The sequence below is a fragment of the Cebidichthys violaceus genome, unplaced genomic scaffold (genome assembly GCF_023349555.1).
Source record: "Cebidichthys violaceus isolate CVI_PGR_0920_01 unplaced genomic scaffold, fCebVio1.0.p SCAF_7, whole genome shotgun sequence".
Lineage (NCBI taxonomy): Eukaryota > Metazoa > Chordata > Actinopteri > Perciformes > Stichaeidae > Cebidichthys > Cebidichthys violaceus.
The window spans coordinates 2,317,272-2,332,137 of record NW_027176927.1 but is presented as its reverse complement, the minus strand read 5'-3'; the positions used below and the strand labels follow the sequence as shown (position 1 = coordinate 2,332,137).

Here is a 14,866-nt window from a genome sequence, read left to right as displayed (position 1 = left end):
TCGCTGTCACCTGACTAGTACTCAGACCTGTTTTGTGACCTATCACCCGAATAATACGCAAATACACGCTCTTAACAAAACGGTTTGAAGCCATTTAAGTTAGCTACATTAACACTTCATTTTAACATGTTTTATTTGTGGTAAAAAAAAAGTAAGCATTTGAAGAAGGTTGCTAAAAATGAGCCGATTACAAAGTGGGCAACGCTGGTGTTCTGCAATATGACCAGCAGATGGCGCCAGAAATCAATTAAAGTGAAGGCATTCAATGTCTTTCTACAATGTCGGAATTAATCGTGTCCACTACGCTCATGTTTTTAATTTTATCTATGAGTTTCAGTAGCATGTAATTTATTAAGACACACTTGAGTTAGAGCTGTGCTTACTCTCTCGAGGAGTAAAGCCAGGACGTTGAGATGTGTAGAAATACTGAGGTATTGAGTCCAGCGCACAACCAACTGCCAATGAGGGTTTTTTGCTCTAGCCAATCATTACTTGAGATACACTGTTTTTTTACGAGGAACACCTGAAGGCAGCACCTAGCTCTTCAGACCCGTTGCGTAAACGAAACTTAACGAGTTTACCTGCGTTTCAAAAGTAGGTTTTTACGGTATTAAGCGGGACCCAAAAGCAGTGACTTCAAGAACAAAGTCAACTGTAAAGACTACGTCACTATGGCACATTACAGAGTAAGTGTGTTTGCTGCTGTCCGCTTTGTCTGACACTAATGCTTACTAGAAAGTTTCTTGTCTAACGTTACTAACTTTAGCTAAACTAAGAGTGGCTAAGCTAACGTCAGGTGACAAGGTGCTCATCAGGGAGTCGATGTATCACGTGTGACAACTCGTGTTGTAAATGTTTGTTGATACACTTAAATAAAGATAATGTCAATAAACTACAAACTGCTTTTTTTGTCTAACATTTTCTCCTGCAGGTCATAATTTGACCATTTTTTTTTAATGCCTGACGTTAGTAACGTTTACTGTTGACTTTGAAAAGGACTAACAAACAGGACATTAAAGTACAGTTTTGTTGGTAATATAATGGATGTTGTTTCTCTTCCTGCAGACTCCAGACCCCAAAAGGGAACAGTTCAGGAGATACTTGGAGAAAGCTGGTGTTGTTGACAGTCTGACCAGTGGTATGGCGTTGTTGGTCTTACTAATAAGGGCAAAGTATTGTTTGAAAGATTCAAATACTTGACTCACTTGACATTTGATATCCATCCCTATTTATGCAATTTTATTTATCTTTTGTTTTTGATTTTATATTCCAGTTCTAGTGTCTTTGTATGAGCAGCCTGAGAAGCCCAACAATGCTCTGGAGTATCCTTCTACACACACGAGCTGAACCATCGGGTGGTTGCAGAAATTGTCTCTTTTGTCTAGTTGGTAGTGAGTTGAGCCTCTCGGGACTGATTTCATTCCCGCACCCAACACAATATAAAGAGAAATGTTCAGAAGTTAATAAAGGAGGCCACTGCTTGCTGTGGATTCTTTAACAAACTCCCTCCCAGATTTGTGAAGCAGCATCTCAATTCTGGTGGTCAGACTCCAGCGGACGCGGAGGCTCTACAGCAGGAGGTGATTGACTTGAGGCAGAGGTGTGCACGTTTGGCAGAGGAAAACAAAGACCTCAAATCAAGGGTAAGTTTAGTGTGGTTCTCACCGTGAGCTATGTGTCATTTCAGGCAACACACCTAATGTAGATGCTCTTTCTCCTCCATCTCTCCAGCTGCAGCGCTATGAATCTGAAGATGGAGCTGCAGCTGACTAGACCGCAGCAGTGCTCTGGCTTCATCAATGTAGATTTTGTTTATTTTGCTTTCGCTTTCAGGACACGACAACACTATTACGTGAAGGCAGAGAACTTTTTTTAGGCACCTGTTTTTGTAAATCTTCTTTTCTCCGGTTTCTTAGAATTTAACTTATTCTGTACATGTATGTATATAAGTGTGTTCCTTGTTTGTTTAATCTTTAGCTTTACTGAGGAATCGCCCGTCTGTATGGCTGAAAAAGTCAGATCTGAAAAATAAATACTTCACCCTTAATAAAGTATTCCTTTAAGACATTGGGTATGCCATTTTCTGAGGGGTCTATGAAAGAAAATAACAAATGTGCTAATAATTAAATTTTTCTGGTATAGTTATAAACAATCATACTCTGTCCAGAGCCACATGACAGTGTCAGATAAAGCTGTGTATGTTTATTATAACATTCATTACTTTCTACTCTGATGCAAAATTAACTAAATCTTCTCAGGAAACAATAAGTATGTAAATGACTGATATTTTGGAGACAAATGAAGAAATTGGGCACCTGAGCACATGTTTTGTTACCAGGTTTAATCGTTTTAGATTCTAAACGGTAATCCAATAGCTTTCTTGTTGCTGCGGATGTTATCTGATTATTGATATGCTCGGGAAACTTGACTCGTGAAGACTAAATCTCCCTGCTAATGCCCCAAAACATACAGAGATGAAATGTAACTGCAAACTTCAGACTAAATGTTCTTTTCTCCAAAAATATCTGGATGTTTTTGTTTAGTTTGACTTCATGGTTCAAATGTACACATTGCTATGGGACAGACAGTTTGCCTGTCATAAGTACACCGTGGCATGCAACATTTTAAAAAGTATTACATTACGGTCATTTAGCAGACGCTTTTATCCAAAGCGACTTGCAATTCAGTCTCTATCTACACACTGTAGACGCAGCTACGGGAGCAATTTTGGGGTTAAGTGTCTTGCTCAAGGACACAATGACATGAGACTAGTAGAGCAGGAGCCGGGGATCGAACCACTGACCCTCTGATTGAAAGGTAGCCCTGCTCTCCACTTAGCCACGGTCACCCCATGTTATTAACCATGTGACTTGTCAGCATAACATAATTAAATATGTATGGAGAAGACAGACTCGTGGCCAGCCTAAAGAGCAAGTGCTGTAGCCAAAATGCACTCTACTTGTATAGTGAGATGATATTTCATGTTTATGTGTCACACTACAATGAAAAACACCACTTCTGATACCTCATCTACATTTGACCCAGTGCAGGCCTTCCTGGTCTTGCATTAGGCCGCTAAGATGTTTGGTTAAATCTAGTGTTCATGCTAATTAAGTAGCAGTACAAGCAGTCAGTCACAATAGAATACAAGTTTATTCCAAAAACAGTTTTATTTATATAATATATAACAATATAAAACACACTATACAAAGTCTTCTGTGGTTTACTATTGTAATATGTAACCAAAAGTAATTATAAATGTCAGTTCCATTAGTTGAACTACAATGTTTTGTTTGTTTGTTTTGTTTTTCACATATATGAGCACACACTCACCAGATTGGAGGCAGTTTAGTGTGAAATCCTTAACGTAGATATGACGGTCGAGTGAACACACCAGTGACACGGGCTGCTGTAAAGAAACCCTGTGAAAGTTTAGATTTGCAGGTCTGATGTTTTGCAGTTGGAGGAAGGGGGTCTGTGGTTGGGCCCGGATCCTGAGCTGGAGTCAACCAGTGACTCCGGGCTGGAGGGCCGGCTCTGATGTCTGCCGTCTGATTTTGACTGCGCTCCACGGCTGGCTTTTGCAACCCCGCAAGAATCCGCGTCAGAGCTTTTCTTCTCCAGCACTGTGGAGCACTTAATAGAGCCGCTCGGCCTCCTCGATGCACTTAGCGGGAGCGTGGGGGCGGAGGAGGTGTCGGCTGCCTTCTGTGTGCGTTTCGGAGAGTCTGGACTCCCTCTTTCACTGCCACCATCCTCTTTACTGTGTGGATGGATCAGGGAGTCGCAGCACGGGGAGCAGGGCTCGTTGGTGGTCAAGGCGCAGTTACAACATCTGGAATCATCCAAATCGTGCCGGGTGGTCAGCTCGCTCTGAAGAGGTAGAAACGTTGAAGGTTTGATAAGGTTCGGGTACATGATTGTGCCCTGCATCCTCTCCAGCAGGAGGTTGTAGTCACTGGGTGCAGAGGCAATCGTTGCCTTTCGGGGTACACTGGTGAATAGTGGCGCGACAGATTCCTTCTTACACCTGTTGGCATAGTAGTCGTCTAGTTCATCTCTCTCGTGAGGGTAGAAGTCCAAGATGCCCTTTTTGATCTTCTTGTAACCCAGGTGGGTGATCTCCAAGATGTTCAGGAAGAGGGAGATCGCAGCGATGCATTGCATGAACACCATGAAGACACTTTTCTCCGTCGGCCTGGAAACGTAGCAGTCCACAGCATTGGGACAAGGGTCCCGCTCACACTTGAAGAGCGGGTGGAGGTGAAAGCCATAGAGGAGGTACTGGCCCGTCATGAAGGCCACTTCCACGACGGAGCGGGTGAAGACGTGAGCCACGTAGGTACGCAGCAGAGAGCCCCTCAGAGGAGCTTTGTTCAGCTTCCCCTGATCGAGCTGTTTCACCTCCCGCTCGATCCTCTTCCTGGCTTCGGCCAGCTCCACGTCGACAAACTCCAGCTCCTTCCGCAGCAGAGCCCTCTTCTTCTGCCGGGCCTTCTCCAGCGCCCGCAGCCTGTAGAGAGCGTGGCCCATGTAAACCAGCGAGGGGGACGACACGAAAATGACCTGCAGCACCCAGTAGCGGATGAGGGAGATTGGGAAAGCGTGGTCGTAGCACACATTCCTGCATCCAGGCTGCTCGGTGTTGCATATGAAGTCGGCCTGCTCGTCGTTCCACACGTCCTCGGCCGCCACGCCGAGGACCAGCATGCGGAAGATGAACAGGATGGTGAGCCAGATCTTGCCGACCATGGTGGAGTGGATGTGCACCTCCTCCAAAATCCCCCCGAGGAAGTTCCAGTCCCCCATCTTCACTCTGCCATTATGACTGGTAGGAAGCCAGTGACAGAGAGAGAGGAAATAATTAGGAGAGAAAATCTGCCGAAACGGTTTACAATTGTCGTACGAAGGTAAAAGTACAACGAAAGTGACAAAAAGTACAGTAGGCCTATAGATAAATTGGATTTTAAGACAGACAGCGGAGGCATGTTGAGAATATAAGCAAACTTTTCAGATTAACACAATATGAAAGAACACAATTTGTAGTAAAACAACAAAAAAAACTGAAAAACTAGTGAAAATGTACATTTAGATTTCCCAGTAACAAAGAAAGTATCAAGAAATTACAGTACCTCTCAATTGGAAAAATGAAACATCAGCTAGGAGAAAGCTTGTAAAGCAAACATGCACAATGTCACATATTTGCAAAAATATTTAAACACATATATTTAAATTAGAGTTGTTCATCCAGTGATATGTTCCCTTGGCTGGTCAGCTATCCAGTTGTGTCTCAATCAAACCATTCCTATACAGCTGTGGCATCATATAAACCAGGGCAGAGTTCTGTGCGCTTGCTGTTTCCGTTTACCTTGCAGCAGCGTGGACAGACTGCCGGTGGTGACTCAAATCTGCTCGGGTCATGCAGCCCTGGCGCGGTCACCAAAAGGTTTCTTTAAATTGTTGCCACCCTCCACACGAGTCCCTGTACATCACCCAAACCCAAGTGACCCGCCTCTCCCTCAGTGTTGCCAGAAAAAAAAAGAGGGAACAACTGAGCTGTTGAGGGAAGGTTGCCAACACTAGTCTGACCAGAGAAAGTCAATACCAACAGCTTCACGGATGCATTTAGATTATGGCCTCACAATGACGGCCTGTAACCGGTTGTAACACAGATATCGACCTCAATATTTGCAGGTCAGGGATGTTGTTTTTGTCTTCTTTTTTTTTTCATACTGCATGCATTCAACAGCAGGCATCACAACTCACTGAACATTTGTTATTGCGGTTCATCCGGGTGTGTAGATTAGGTATGGGTGTAAGTAACCAAGCTGTTGCCAAATAGATGCTTTGCAAGTCCAGACTACATGCTTGGGATTTGTTAGCACTCAATTATTGGAGTCTGATTGCTCCATGTGTGCAAACAAAGAAAAAGAAACAGTCCCCGTGGTTGGGATCCCCACATTATCAATACCAGTCAGTTATCCAACCAGGCCCTGTACAATCAATAGTTTTCTACTATAGCAAAGTAATCAATTCGACATTATGTTTGATTCCACACCCTGCTGCTCCTCTCTGGATGCCATTACGTTCTCATGCACTTGACACCTTATTTTATCCCATTTACAAGAAATCTATCACAATGGATTAGAGTACTTGCCAACTGCACACACCGTCCAAATTTTAAATACCTTTAAATGCCTCTGTGTGATAAATATGCTTGTCATCTGAGGCCAGTGGTGACATTGCAGCTTCACAACCCGTGATATGAAATGTTTGTTAATTGTTCTGTAGCTTTACGGAGTGGGGATATTTTAGTGACAAGATTCAGGCAGCTGAACTTTTCACTTCTGACCTGAAAGCTCTCACTCTGGCCAGCAGATCAGGATTGATTGAAACCAGTCTGGTGCAAACACATTAACGGTGCAGGAGGTCATACTGGGAGGACATTTTGGGAGATTCCCAATGTTATTTTCCCCTTTTCAATCAGAACATGTTCTTTCTTGTACTTCAACCCCAGGCTGTGAACACACTGATATATAGGAATGATGTATATATATATTAAACGTTTGACCCTATGTGTTTATATATGTGTATATATATACATTATAGTATATATATTCATAGATTCAACATATTCCATGATGGAGAAGGAGCAAGTGTGGTTTTATGAATTTTAAAGTAGTTTATTGAACTATATTTGTCGAGAAACCATATCAGACAAATTACTATTTTTTGTCTTAAAACATCACTTTACAATTGGCTTCAGTTCTCATCAGCTAAAGTCCAGTATTTAAGTTTTAAATAAGTGTCATGAAACAATGCGTTTTATAAGATTGTGACTTTAACTTCGACTAAGTGACAAGATGTTCACAAGTTGAAAGACCGTTGGGCTTACCAAACCAAATTAAGAAACTACTAATTACTTTTAGGACTTAAAAGAAAGATCCTCATTGACTCTTTAATATGAAGCTACACATTATCAATAAGAAATACAAAAACACTACAGCAATGATAGCTTACTAGCAAATATTACATTTAAGATAGAAGAGCTGAAATCGTGAGGTTTCAGCAGTGTTGTCCAGGGATAACAGATGTTTCGATTGCTGGACTACATAGGACAACATACACTTTCACACTGGTTCCAGGTCAAGGCAAACATGCACACAATAATTGAATATTGATGCACTAAGTTATATTGATGCGCTATGTTTGGAAACTATAGAACTTTCCACATACTGTAGAAAGCATGCGCCAACATTCAGGTACAATAACATGTAAGGGAGTCCCTGCAGCATCAAACAGCAGACCGCTGTACACACACGTACACACACGTACACACACACACACACACACACACACACACACACACACACACACTGTTATGTACTTATTGGCAATGAATTGGATGACCATTGGAAATGTAGTCTTCACTGTTATATATATACACAATTACGACATGTAATTAGTCACGTCTTGTCAACAGGATGTGTTATATATGTGTGTATATATATATATATATATATATATATATATATATATATATATATATATATATATATACACACATATACACACACAATTACGACATTATTATAATATACACAATTATACACAATACAATTATTGTGTATAATATACACAATTACGACATGTAATTAGTCACGTCTTGTCAACAGGATGTGTTATATATATATATATATATATATATATATATATATACACACACTGAGATTACTGAGATATATATATATATATATATATATTGAGATATAGATATATAGATATATATACTGAGATATATATATATATACATATATATATATATATATATATATATATATATATATATATATATATACATATATATATATATATATATATATATATATATATATATATATATATATATATATATATATAGATATATCAGTTTTTGCCAAAGTTCAGATTCAATCTGACAAAAGATATATTTAAAAAACATTTTATTTTAATTTAAAAAAGGACATTGAGCTGTGGAAATGCATAACCAAGTGTAGGAGGCTTCTGTTTGGTCGTTGGTCATAGTTCATAGTTCACCTGTGGTTTTAAATAAATGAAGTACATTTTCTAACATGAGCTCTATTTCTGAATTACAAAGTGCACCAGATGCCCTCCTCACACCAGTAGTAGACCAGTAATATTATCATTGATAGACCTAAGAAACAGAAAACATAGCAACACTAAACTACAGTTTCCCTACAGTAAAGTTGTGGTATTGTACAGTAGACTGCAGTAAAACAAAAGCCAAAGTTAAGTACTTCCATGGTGGAAAAACAATCAGCATGACGGGAAAATTAATCAACAGTTTTACAAAACGACATGTAATTAGTCACATTTTGTCAACAGGATGTGGCTGAAACAATAACGTGGCATTAAGCCATGGCCTGAGACTTCCTTATAAGATCATCTCATTCTTCTGTTTCACATAGTGAATATTTCACCACATTTAAGGCACATTTCATAAATATTTCCACAAAAGTCGTTGATGATTCAACAGAAAATATGCTTACAATTTAACAGTTTGAAAAGAAAATTCTATTGAAGAAAAATTACATGAAATTGGACCAGTGTGTGTCCTGATAATCAAAAAGGTCAAAGGTCTAAAAATTCTAAAATATTAAAATATGGATGACAACACATTAAAATGTATAGATAACATTTAATTCACTTCTAAATTACTCGCTCATTTAAGGCACGTTCTGCTCCACATCGTCTGAAGATATAAAATATGCTTTCTGCAATGTTACACATGAACAGCAGGTGGCACTCTTCCCCTTGAACTCACCAATTCAGATCTAAAAATAAGACAATCAGATAGTAAAAAAAAAAATACCCTGTGCATTTTGACAAACGTCACTGAAAAGCAACTTTTCACTGAAACGCTTCAGCACATCAGTAAAATACAGCTTCCTGAGTGAGGGACATTAAGGTGTTTAGTGTTACCTTTTCAAAAAAACCCCCCATAAAGACCATAAAGCTGGTGAGTGCAGCTTTATGGTCCTATGCTGCTGGGCTCAGGAAGATGTTAAAGCACACAGCAAAGATCAAGAACAATACATATCCAACTATACACAGCCAGAACCGGGGGTCTTTGATTAGCTTCTTGTTGTAGTCGCTGAAGAAGACGTAGCCGATGGTCATCCCGGCCGCGATTCCTCCAAAATGGGCCACAAAAGACACCTGGGAGGGGAGAAGATGAAGTGAGCTTACAGAGTTAGCCTGAAGGAACTAATTACCCAAATTAAATAGAACACAGACCCTCGACTGCCGTCATCCGATCTCACACCCAAAATACTTGCAGAACCAGTTTAACAGCAGAAACAAAGAGTCAGCGGGGAGAGATAACATGGAGGAGGGAAGAAGGAATCAGGCTCATCAAGCAGGAAGAAGATACTTAAAGCTTTCAGTTGTTTTATTCAGAACTGAAACTATGGAGTTAAAGGACAAGGCTCACCATTTCTCAATGTGGATTACTGATTTAAAAAAAGAACTGGTTTGTGTGAAAAGTGTGTTGGCATTCAGTTCATTAGTTCATGCCCACGCAGAGAGGTATTTATCTGGGAGGATAATCAAGTCCCAGCAAGAGCTGCTAATGTTGCCTGTAGCCACAAGCAAACTGCATCCATCACCACACACACTGACAGCTTGGGGGAGGTTAGCTGATCTGAAAAGGTCGAGCAAGTTTTTTTTTTTTTTTTATTCTGCTCAAGTCTTCTGCTGCACAGGGGAAGCATACCTTCAAACCGTTCTCGTCTGAGAGGAATCTTCTGTAGAAGGCAAATCCAAAATCTGTGCCAACTGGAGGAAGAAACCAGTATTACATGTAAGATTATTAAAGTGGGATCTCGGCAGTTAGAAAAAAAGAACAAAAACAGGTTGAAAACATGGAGGAGAACATACCAAATATCAATATAGCGACGATACGAAATACTCCAAGAAGAGGAATCATCTCTCGGAAATTCTGTGAAATGAATATGACATATATTTAGAAAATTGGAGTGAGCTGGTACTGTTCACACATTGTGCTATCAGCTAACCTTTAGACAGTGAATTGGTTAGTTTTCAATGGTGTTTTTAATTCTGTACAGGTAGTCTTGTCTTTTCTTTGCAAAAGCTTAGTTTCAAAATAAACATTAAAATGATCTAATTCTCTTAATATGTCATTAAAAAAAAAAAAGTGTGGACGGTCTCTCACACACAAACAACAAAAGTAAACACTTGAGACTGAAATGCTGACGTTCAACTTTGAACTCACCACCACTGCGTTCATAAAGTAGCCTCCTATGAGGGCATAAACACCCCCAGAAGCTCCCACCAAAGCACTGAGAGGATCAAAGATGGAGCTGGCCAACGAGCCTGAGGGGAAACAGGAAGTATCAGTGATAAAATCAGTGGCAGTTCTGACGCCAAGTACTCCGACACAAACAGGAAAAACCCACTTAAAGACGAGTTGGAGTCAAGATGGCATTCACAGACACAGATGAAGTCCAGCTAGCTTGAGCTGCTTGTGTAACCACAGAGGCCACATTTAAAGAAATAAATAAAAGAAGAAAATAACAGGTGACCTGCAAGGACGCCTGCCAGATAAACCATCCCCACTTCAAATCCTTTGTGGACCAGTTCCAGCGGGATGCCCAGCAGCAGCTGCATCACCAGGTTTCCCACGATGTGCTCGACACTAGAGACAGGCGAAGGAGAGAAGAAGGAGGATTTACTTCATCGTGGAGGAGAAATGTCCTAAAGGGGACGGACAGGATATCAGAAACACCTGTAGCCCAGCAGTAAAGTTGATCACTTTAAATGCAATGGAGGGCTTTTAAAGGGGAAGACCGGGGTGACCGCTAAGTGGAGAGCAGGGCTGTCTTTCAATCAGAGGGTCAGAGGTTCGATCCCCTCCTGCTCCACTAGTCTCATGTCAATGTGTCCTTGAGCAAGACACTTAACCCCGTCTGTGCCTACGGTATATACTCTAGATAGATACTGAATTGTAAGTCGCTTTGAATAAAAGCATCTGCTAAATTACTGTAATGTAATGTATTTCTATACTTTGGATATTGGTGCACTAGTGAGTATTTCTAGCAGGATGGTGTGTTTGGGTTAAGAAAGAAAAAAACAGTGTTCATTGTAATAAAGGAACATGTCATCTTGTGCAACAGTGCGGCTCATTGTTGTTTTTAATAGTGTTTGGACAACAGAGCACAGCACAGATGAATAAGCAATTATTGTTGGTTTTGGTCTTTTCGTGGCATTTGTTGGGGGAAAAAATACAGAATATCACCAGCCGTATCCTTTAAGCAAACATCCTGTTGGGTGAGTGACTGTGACTGCTGTTCCTCTCTGCTAATCTAGCTTTCCTGTGTGCTTCTGTGTGGTCATGATTTTTGGTTTTCCTGCCGCCCTGTGGCTTATGTACACATGATCTTATTTTCAGACTGTACGCTTGCCACATCGCATGACTTTGGCCGTGTTTTGACAGATGTGCCGGCAACGATCGCCTGGCCTCCATGCACCGCTATAAAAAGCTAATAGCGCTCTGCTTCTCGCCGTTGTAACTGTGACTATGAGGTAATGCAGAAACAGTGGCATGACGACATATATACCAAACACAGGAACGCTGTAATAAATAAAGAGGTGCAACGGTTGCACTCAAACATGACAACGGAATTGAATCAACACCTGACAGCGTAGAAAAAGAAGCCAGCAGAGATGATGAGCTTCATGGTCATGATACTGTAAAGCATCTGTGGGTTCTTGTCCACACCTCAATGTGACTCAAGCTTTCAGGGTGTAATTAAGGTATCTAAAAAGGGGCGGCCGTGCTTACCCGGCGTGGACAAACATGTAGGAGATAAAGCGCCATGCTTCCTGCCTCTGCTCAGGCTTGTATGTCAGGGGGCTTTTCCAGATGCCTTCATCCAGGGTCACCCACTGCTTCTGAGGCTTCCACACGGCGTAGTAGATGAATACTGCCAGCTGACGAAGAGCAGAAAATATACACACAGGTTAGTCTTAGAACGAGATTTAATAATAAAAAAAAGTAAAACTTTAAAGTTGGCAGCAGAAGCAGCAGCAGGTTGGGGGTCAAAGCTAAATCCCAAACAGCTGAGAAAATAAAGATGGTCACAGCAACCATAGCATCCCCCCACCCTCATGCTATTTCAACAAATCACCCACTGATCCTCCACATTCCACACTTTATTTACCTGAATCTAAAAAGTCAAAGACACAGCGGCTTTCTGTTTGCACATTCAGGAACAGCATCTCTGAATCCCACCAGTGAGGTTCGACTGCACCAGGTCTCACCTAAAGCGACGACTAGTGGAAACTGCTGTTTTCATTGACACCATGCCCACCGCCTGCTAGTGAGCCCCGCACTTTATGAATCAGGACATTTAGAAGAAGAAAATGAACGCTCACTGCCTGGGCTGGGCAACATTTAGATATTTCATGGATTTTGTGATATGAGAAGAGATATTGTCTTCTATTTTAGATATCGTAATATGGCAGACGTGTCATCTCGGGTTGCATTACAGTAAAACTGTTTTATTATTAGATTTTACCCACGTAGTCATTAGATCCACATTACTGATGATCATTTATGAAATTGTGTAAATATTTTCCCTACCATATTGTCACTATCGATATTAAGGTATTTGGTCAAAGATATTTAGATTTTTTTCTATATGTGAAAACCACAAATTTCCATCAAAAGTCAATTGTTTTCCTATAAATCACACTTCAAAAATATCCCACCCGAGCTTCTACGACTTCACCTCAATATCTGCTCCACTATACAATCACAGCAAATCTATACAGTAATTAACACCCTGGCAGCATATAACACAAATGTAGGCTGCATGTATAACTAGAACACAGAATCCATACCGATCGTCCCAGTGCTCATGCAATATGTGTGTCGTGTACATTCAGGGCAAACGGCTACCTCTGCAATACTGATGAGGATGATGAAGATGGGCGGCGGGCAGCAGTTGGCCCGTTCCAGGTACTTGACGCGAGAGTCTGCTGGAAGCATCCATTTGGAGACAGACTGCTGGAACTTCTCGCAGCATCCCATCCGTCTGCCACCGTCGGCTGCACTCCCGAACCGTCGCCCGTCTCGGTCCACCGGGAACGGCTCCTGCTGCTCGAGGTCGATGTCCTCCATCACTGCTCCAGAGCTACACAGATGATTAAACGGTTATGGTTGGGTTGAAATGACAGCCTCCACATTAACCACGAAGATGAATCAACACCTCTCTCATACAGCTTCAACAAAAACTCATCATAGCCTTCATGAAGGAAGGATTTATCGCAAGGCCAGTTGTGTTTAAGTGCATCGGGTTTAGCTAGGTGTACCTAATAAACTGGCAACTACTGAGATATAAAATGACATTTACTGTGATAGAGGATTTTTTATCTATATTACCCATCCCTGTTCAAACACACCAATGACTTCTCTCATGATTTAAAGTGCCTAGAAGTCAATCCCCATAAATAAATACAAATCTATCACAGGCTAATCTCTCGAGTACTTCTGTCCTACAAATAGACATAACTGATAACTAGAGGTGCAACTAACAGCTTATTTTCAGTAGGATTAATCATTGTGTGTATGAATAAAAACTAAAATAATGAAAAATACCATTTAAAAATCCCCCAGTTTTGTCTTCAGGTGTCTTGTTTTGTCCAAAACCCGAAGATTTTCAGTTAAAAAAAAGTGAAAGGCAAATATTTGGCATCCTAATATTATTATTATTATTATTATTATTATTATTATTATATTGTGAAAATACTACTATTGACTGATGGCATAATTGACGAGTTGTCACTGACAACAAACTAAAATACATTTATACATCTGTACTACTATAAAACATGTACAATTGTCCACAATCGTCACTGTCAGACCCCAGAGTTAAAGAGTACTACAATGTAAACAGTGTAGTACAAGGTTTACATGAATTAAAAATACTCTCACTGAAAGCTCACTATCAAATAGATTATATATCATTACTAGTGTAATTAAATACACTCCTTTAGTAAGAGCTTGCTCAAATACAACTGACAGAAGCAGAAGTTTTGCACAACACTAAGACTAGAAACTAAACCTGAAGTAGTATTACTTCTTTTAACACCTGGGCTGACACTTGATTATATATACTTTTAATAATCTTCAGAAATATGATAGGACATAAGCTGATATATAATGCAGCCTTTTATAGAAAGCTACATTCAGTTACAGCAGCATGATAATTAGCGTTTCCTGTTTACTGGGCGTTTCTCATGACAATACTCAGATTTTGTGGATAACACAAAAACTATTCCTGACAACTTTATGTATATTGTAGTTAGGGATCCCAACTTGTTACGTTTCCTATAATTAGTTTTGAATGAATTCGCCTTTACTCACCTAAATATTCAACAGGAAGAGTGCAGATGGCTCCACGCGGTCCCAAACGCATAAATATCGATTCCACTAATCTAACTCAAACAGCTCAATTTGAGAGCTAAATAATACATACGTTCATATACATATACATATACAACGATAACGTGTTCAACACCATTCCTCCATGTTTTCAGACAACCCGCGGAGTCCCTTCTCCTTCAGCCCGGCCGTCACAGAGGGATCCGCAGAAGAAGAAAAGCCACTTGGAGATAATTATAGACCTTTCATTGCTTTTTCCTGCAACAAGCTTCCTTCCTCCGTCCAGACGACCCACTTGTGATTCCCTCTTCCGCTCAATTTACAGGTGAGTTTCACAGAAACACCGCGAATCCTGATGGCTGCAACCTGCGCGCGCGACAACAAACAGTCTACCTGCTT

The 14,866-nt window shown here is 40.6% G+C and overlaps 3 protein-coding genes across 3 annotated transcripts; 1 reads left to right on the top strand and 2 right to left on the bottom strand.

Annotated features, from left to right (window-relative positions):
• The first annotated feature begins 541 nt into the window (after window positions 1-541).
• LOC137891204 (c-Myc-binding protein-like) lies at window positions 542-2,067 on the top strand. Its single transcript, XM_068735703.1, has 5 exons — window positions 542-686; window positions 1,066-1,138; window positions 1,274-1,322; window positions 1,514-1,643; window positions 1,732-2,067. The coding sequence occupies exons 1-5, from the start codon at window positions 672-674 to the stop codon at window positions 1,771-1,773; spliced, it is 309 nt and encodes a 102-aa protein (XP_068591804.1). The 5' UTR covers window positions 542-671; the 3' UTR covers window positions 1,774-2,067.
• A 1,203-nt stretch (window positions 2,068-3,270) lies between these two features.
• gja9a (gap junction protein alpha 9a) lies at window positions 3,271-4,809 on the bottom strand. The gene has a single exon (XM_068735470.1). It carries the CDS (start codon window positions 4,807-4,809, stop codon window positions 3,433-3,435), a length of 1,377 nt encoding a protein of 458 aa, XP_068591571.1. The 3' UTR covers window positions 3,271-3,432.
• Window positions 4,810-7,965: 3,156 nt separating this feature from the next.
• On the bottom strand, window positions 7,966-14,865 carry rhbdl2 (rhomboid, veinlet-like 2 (Drosophila)). Its single transcript, XM_068735557.1, has 8 exons — window positions 14,450-14,865; window positions 12,983-13,217; window positions 11,864-12,012; window positions 10,605-10,717; window positions 10,295-10,395; window positions 9,940-10,000; window positions 9,776-9,837; window positions 7,966-9,219 (listed from the first exon to the last, which is right to left on the bottom strand). The coding sequence occupies exons 2-8, from the start codon at window positions 13,202-13,204 to the stop codon at window positions 9,040-9,042; spliced, it is 888 nt and encodes a 295-aa protein (XP_068591658.1). The 5' UTR covers window positions 13,205-13,217; window positions 14,450-14,865; the 3' UTR covers window positions 7,966-9,039.
• Between the last annotated feature and the right edge of the window lies 1 nt (window position 14,866).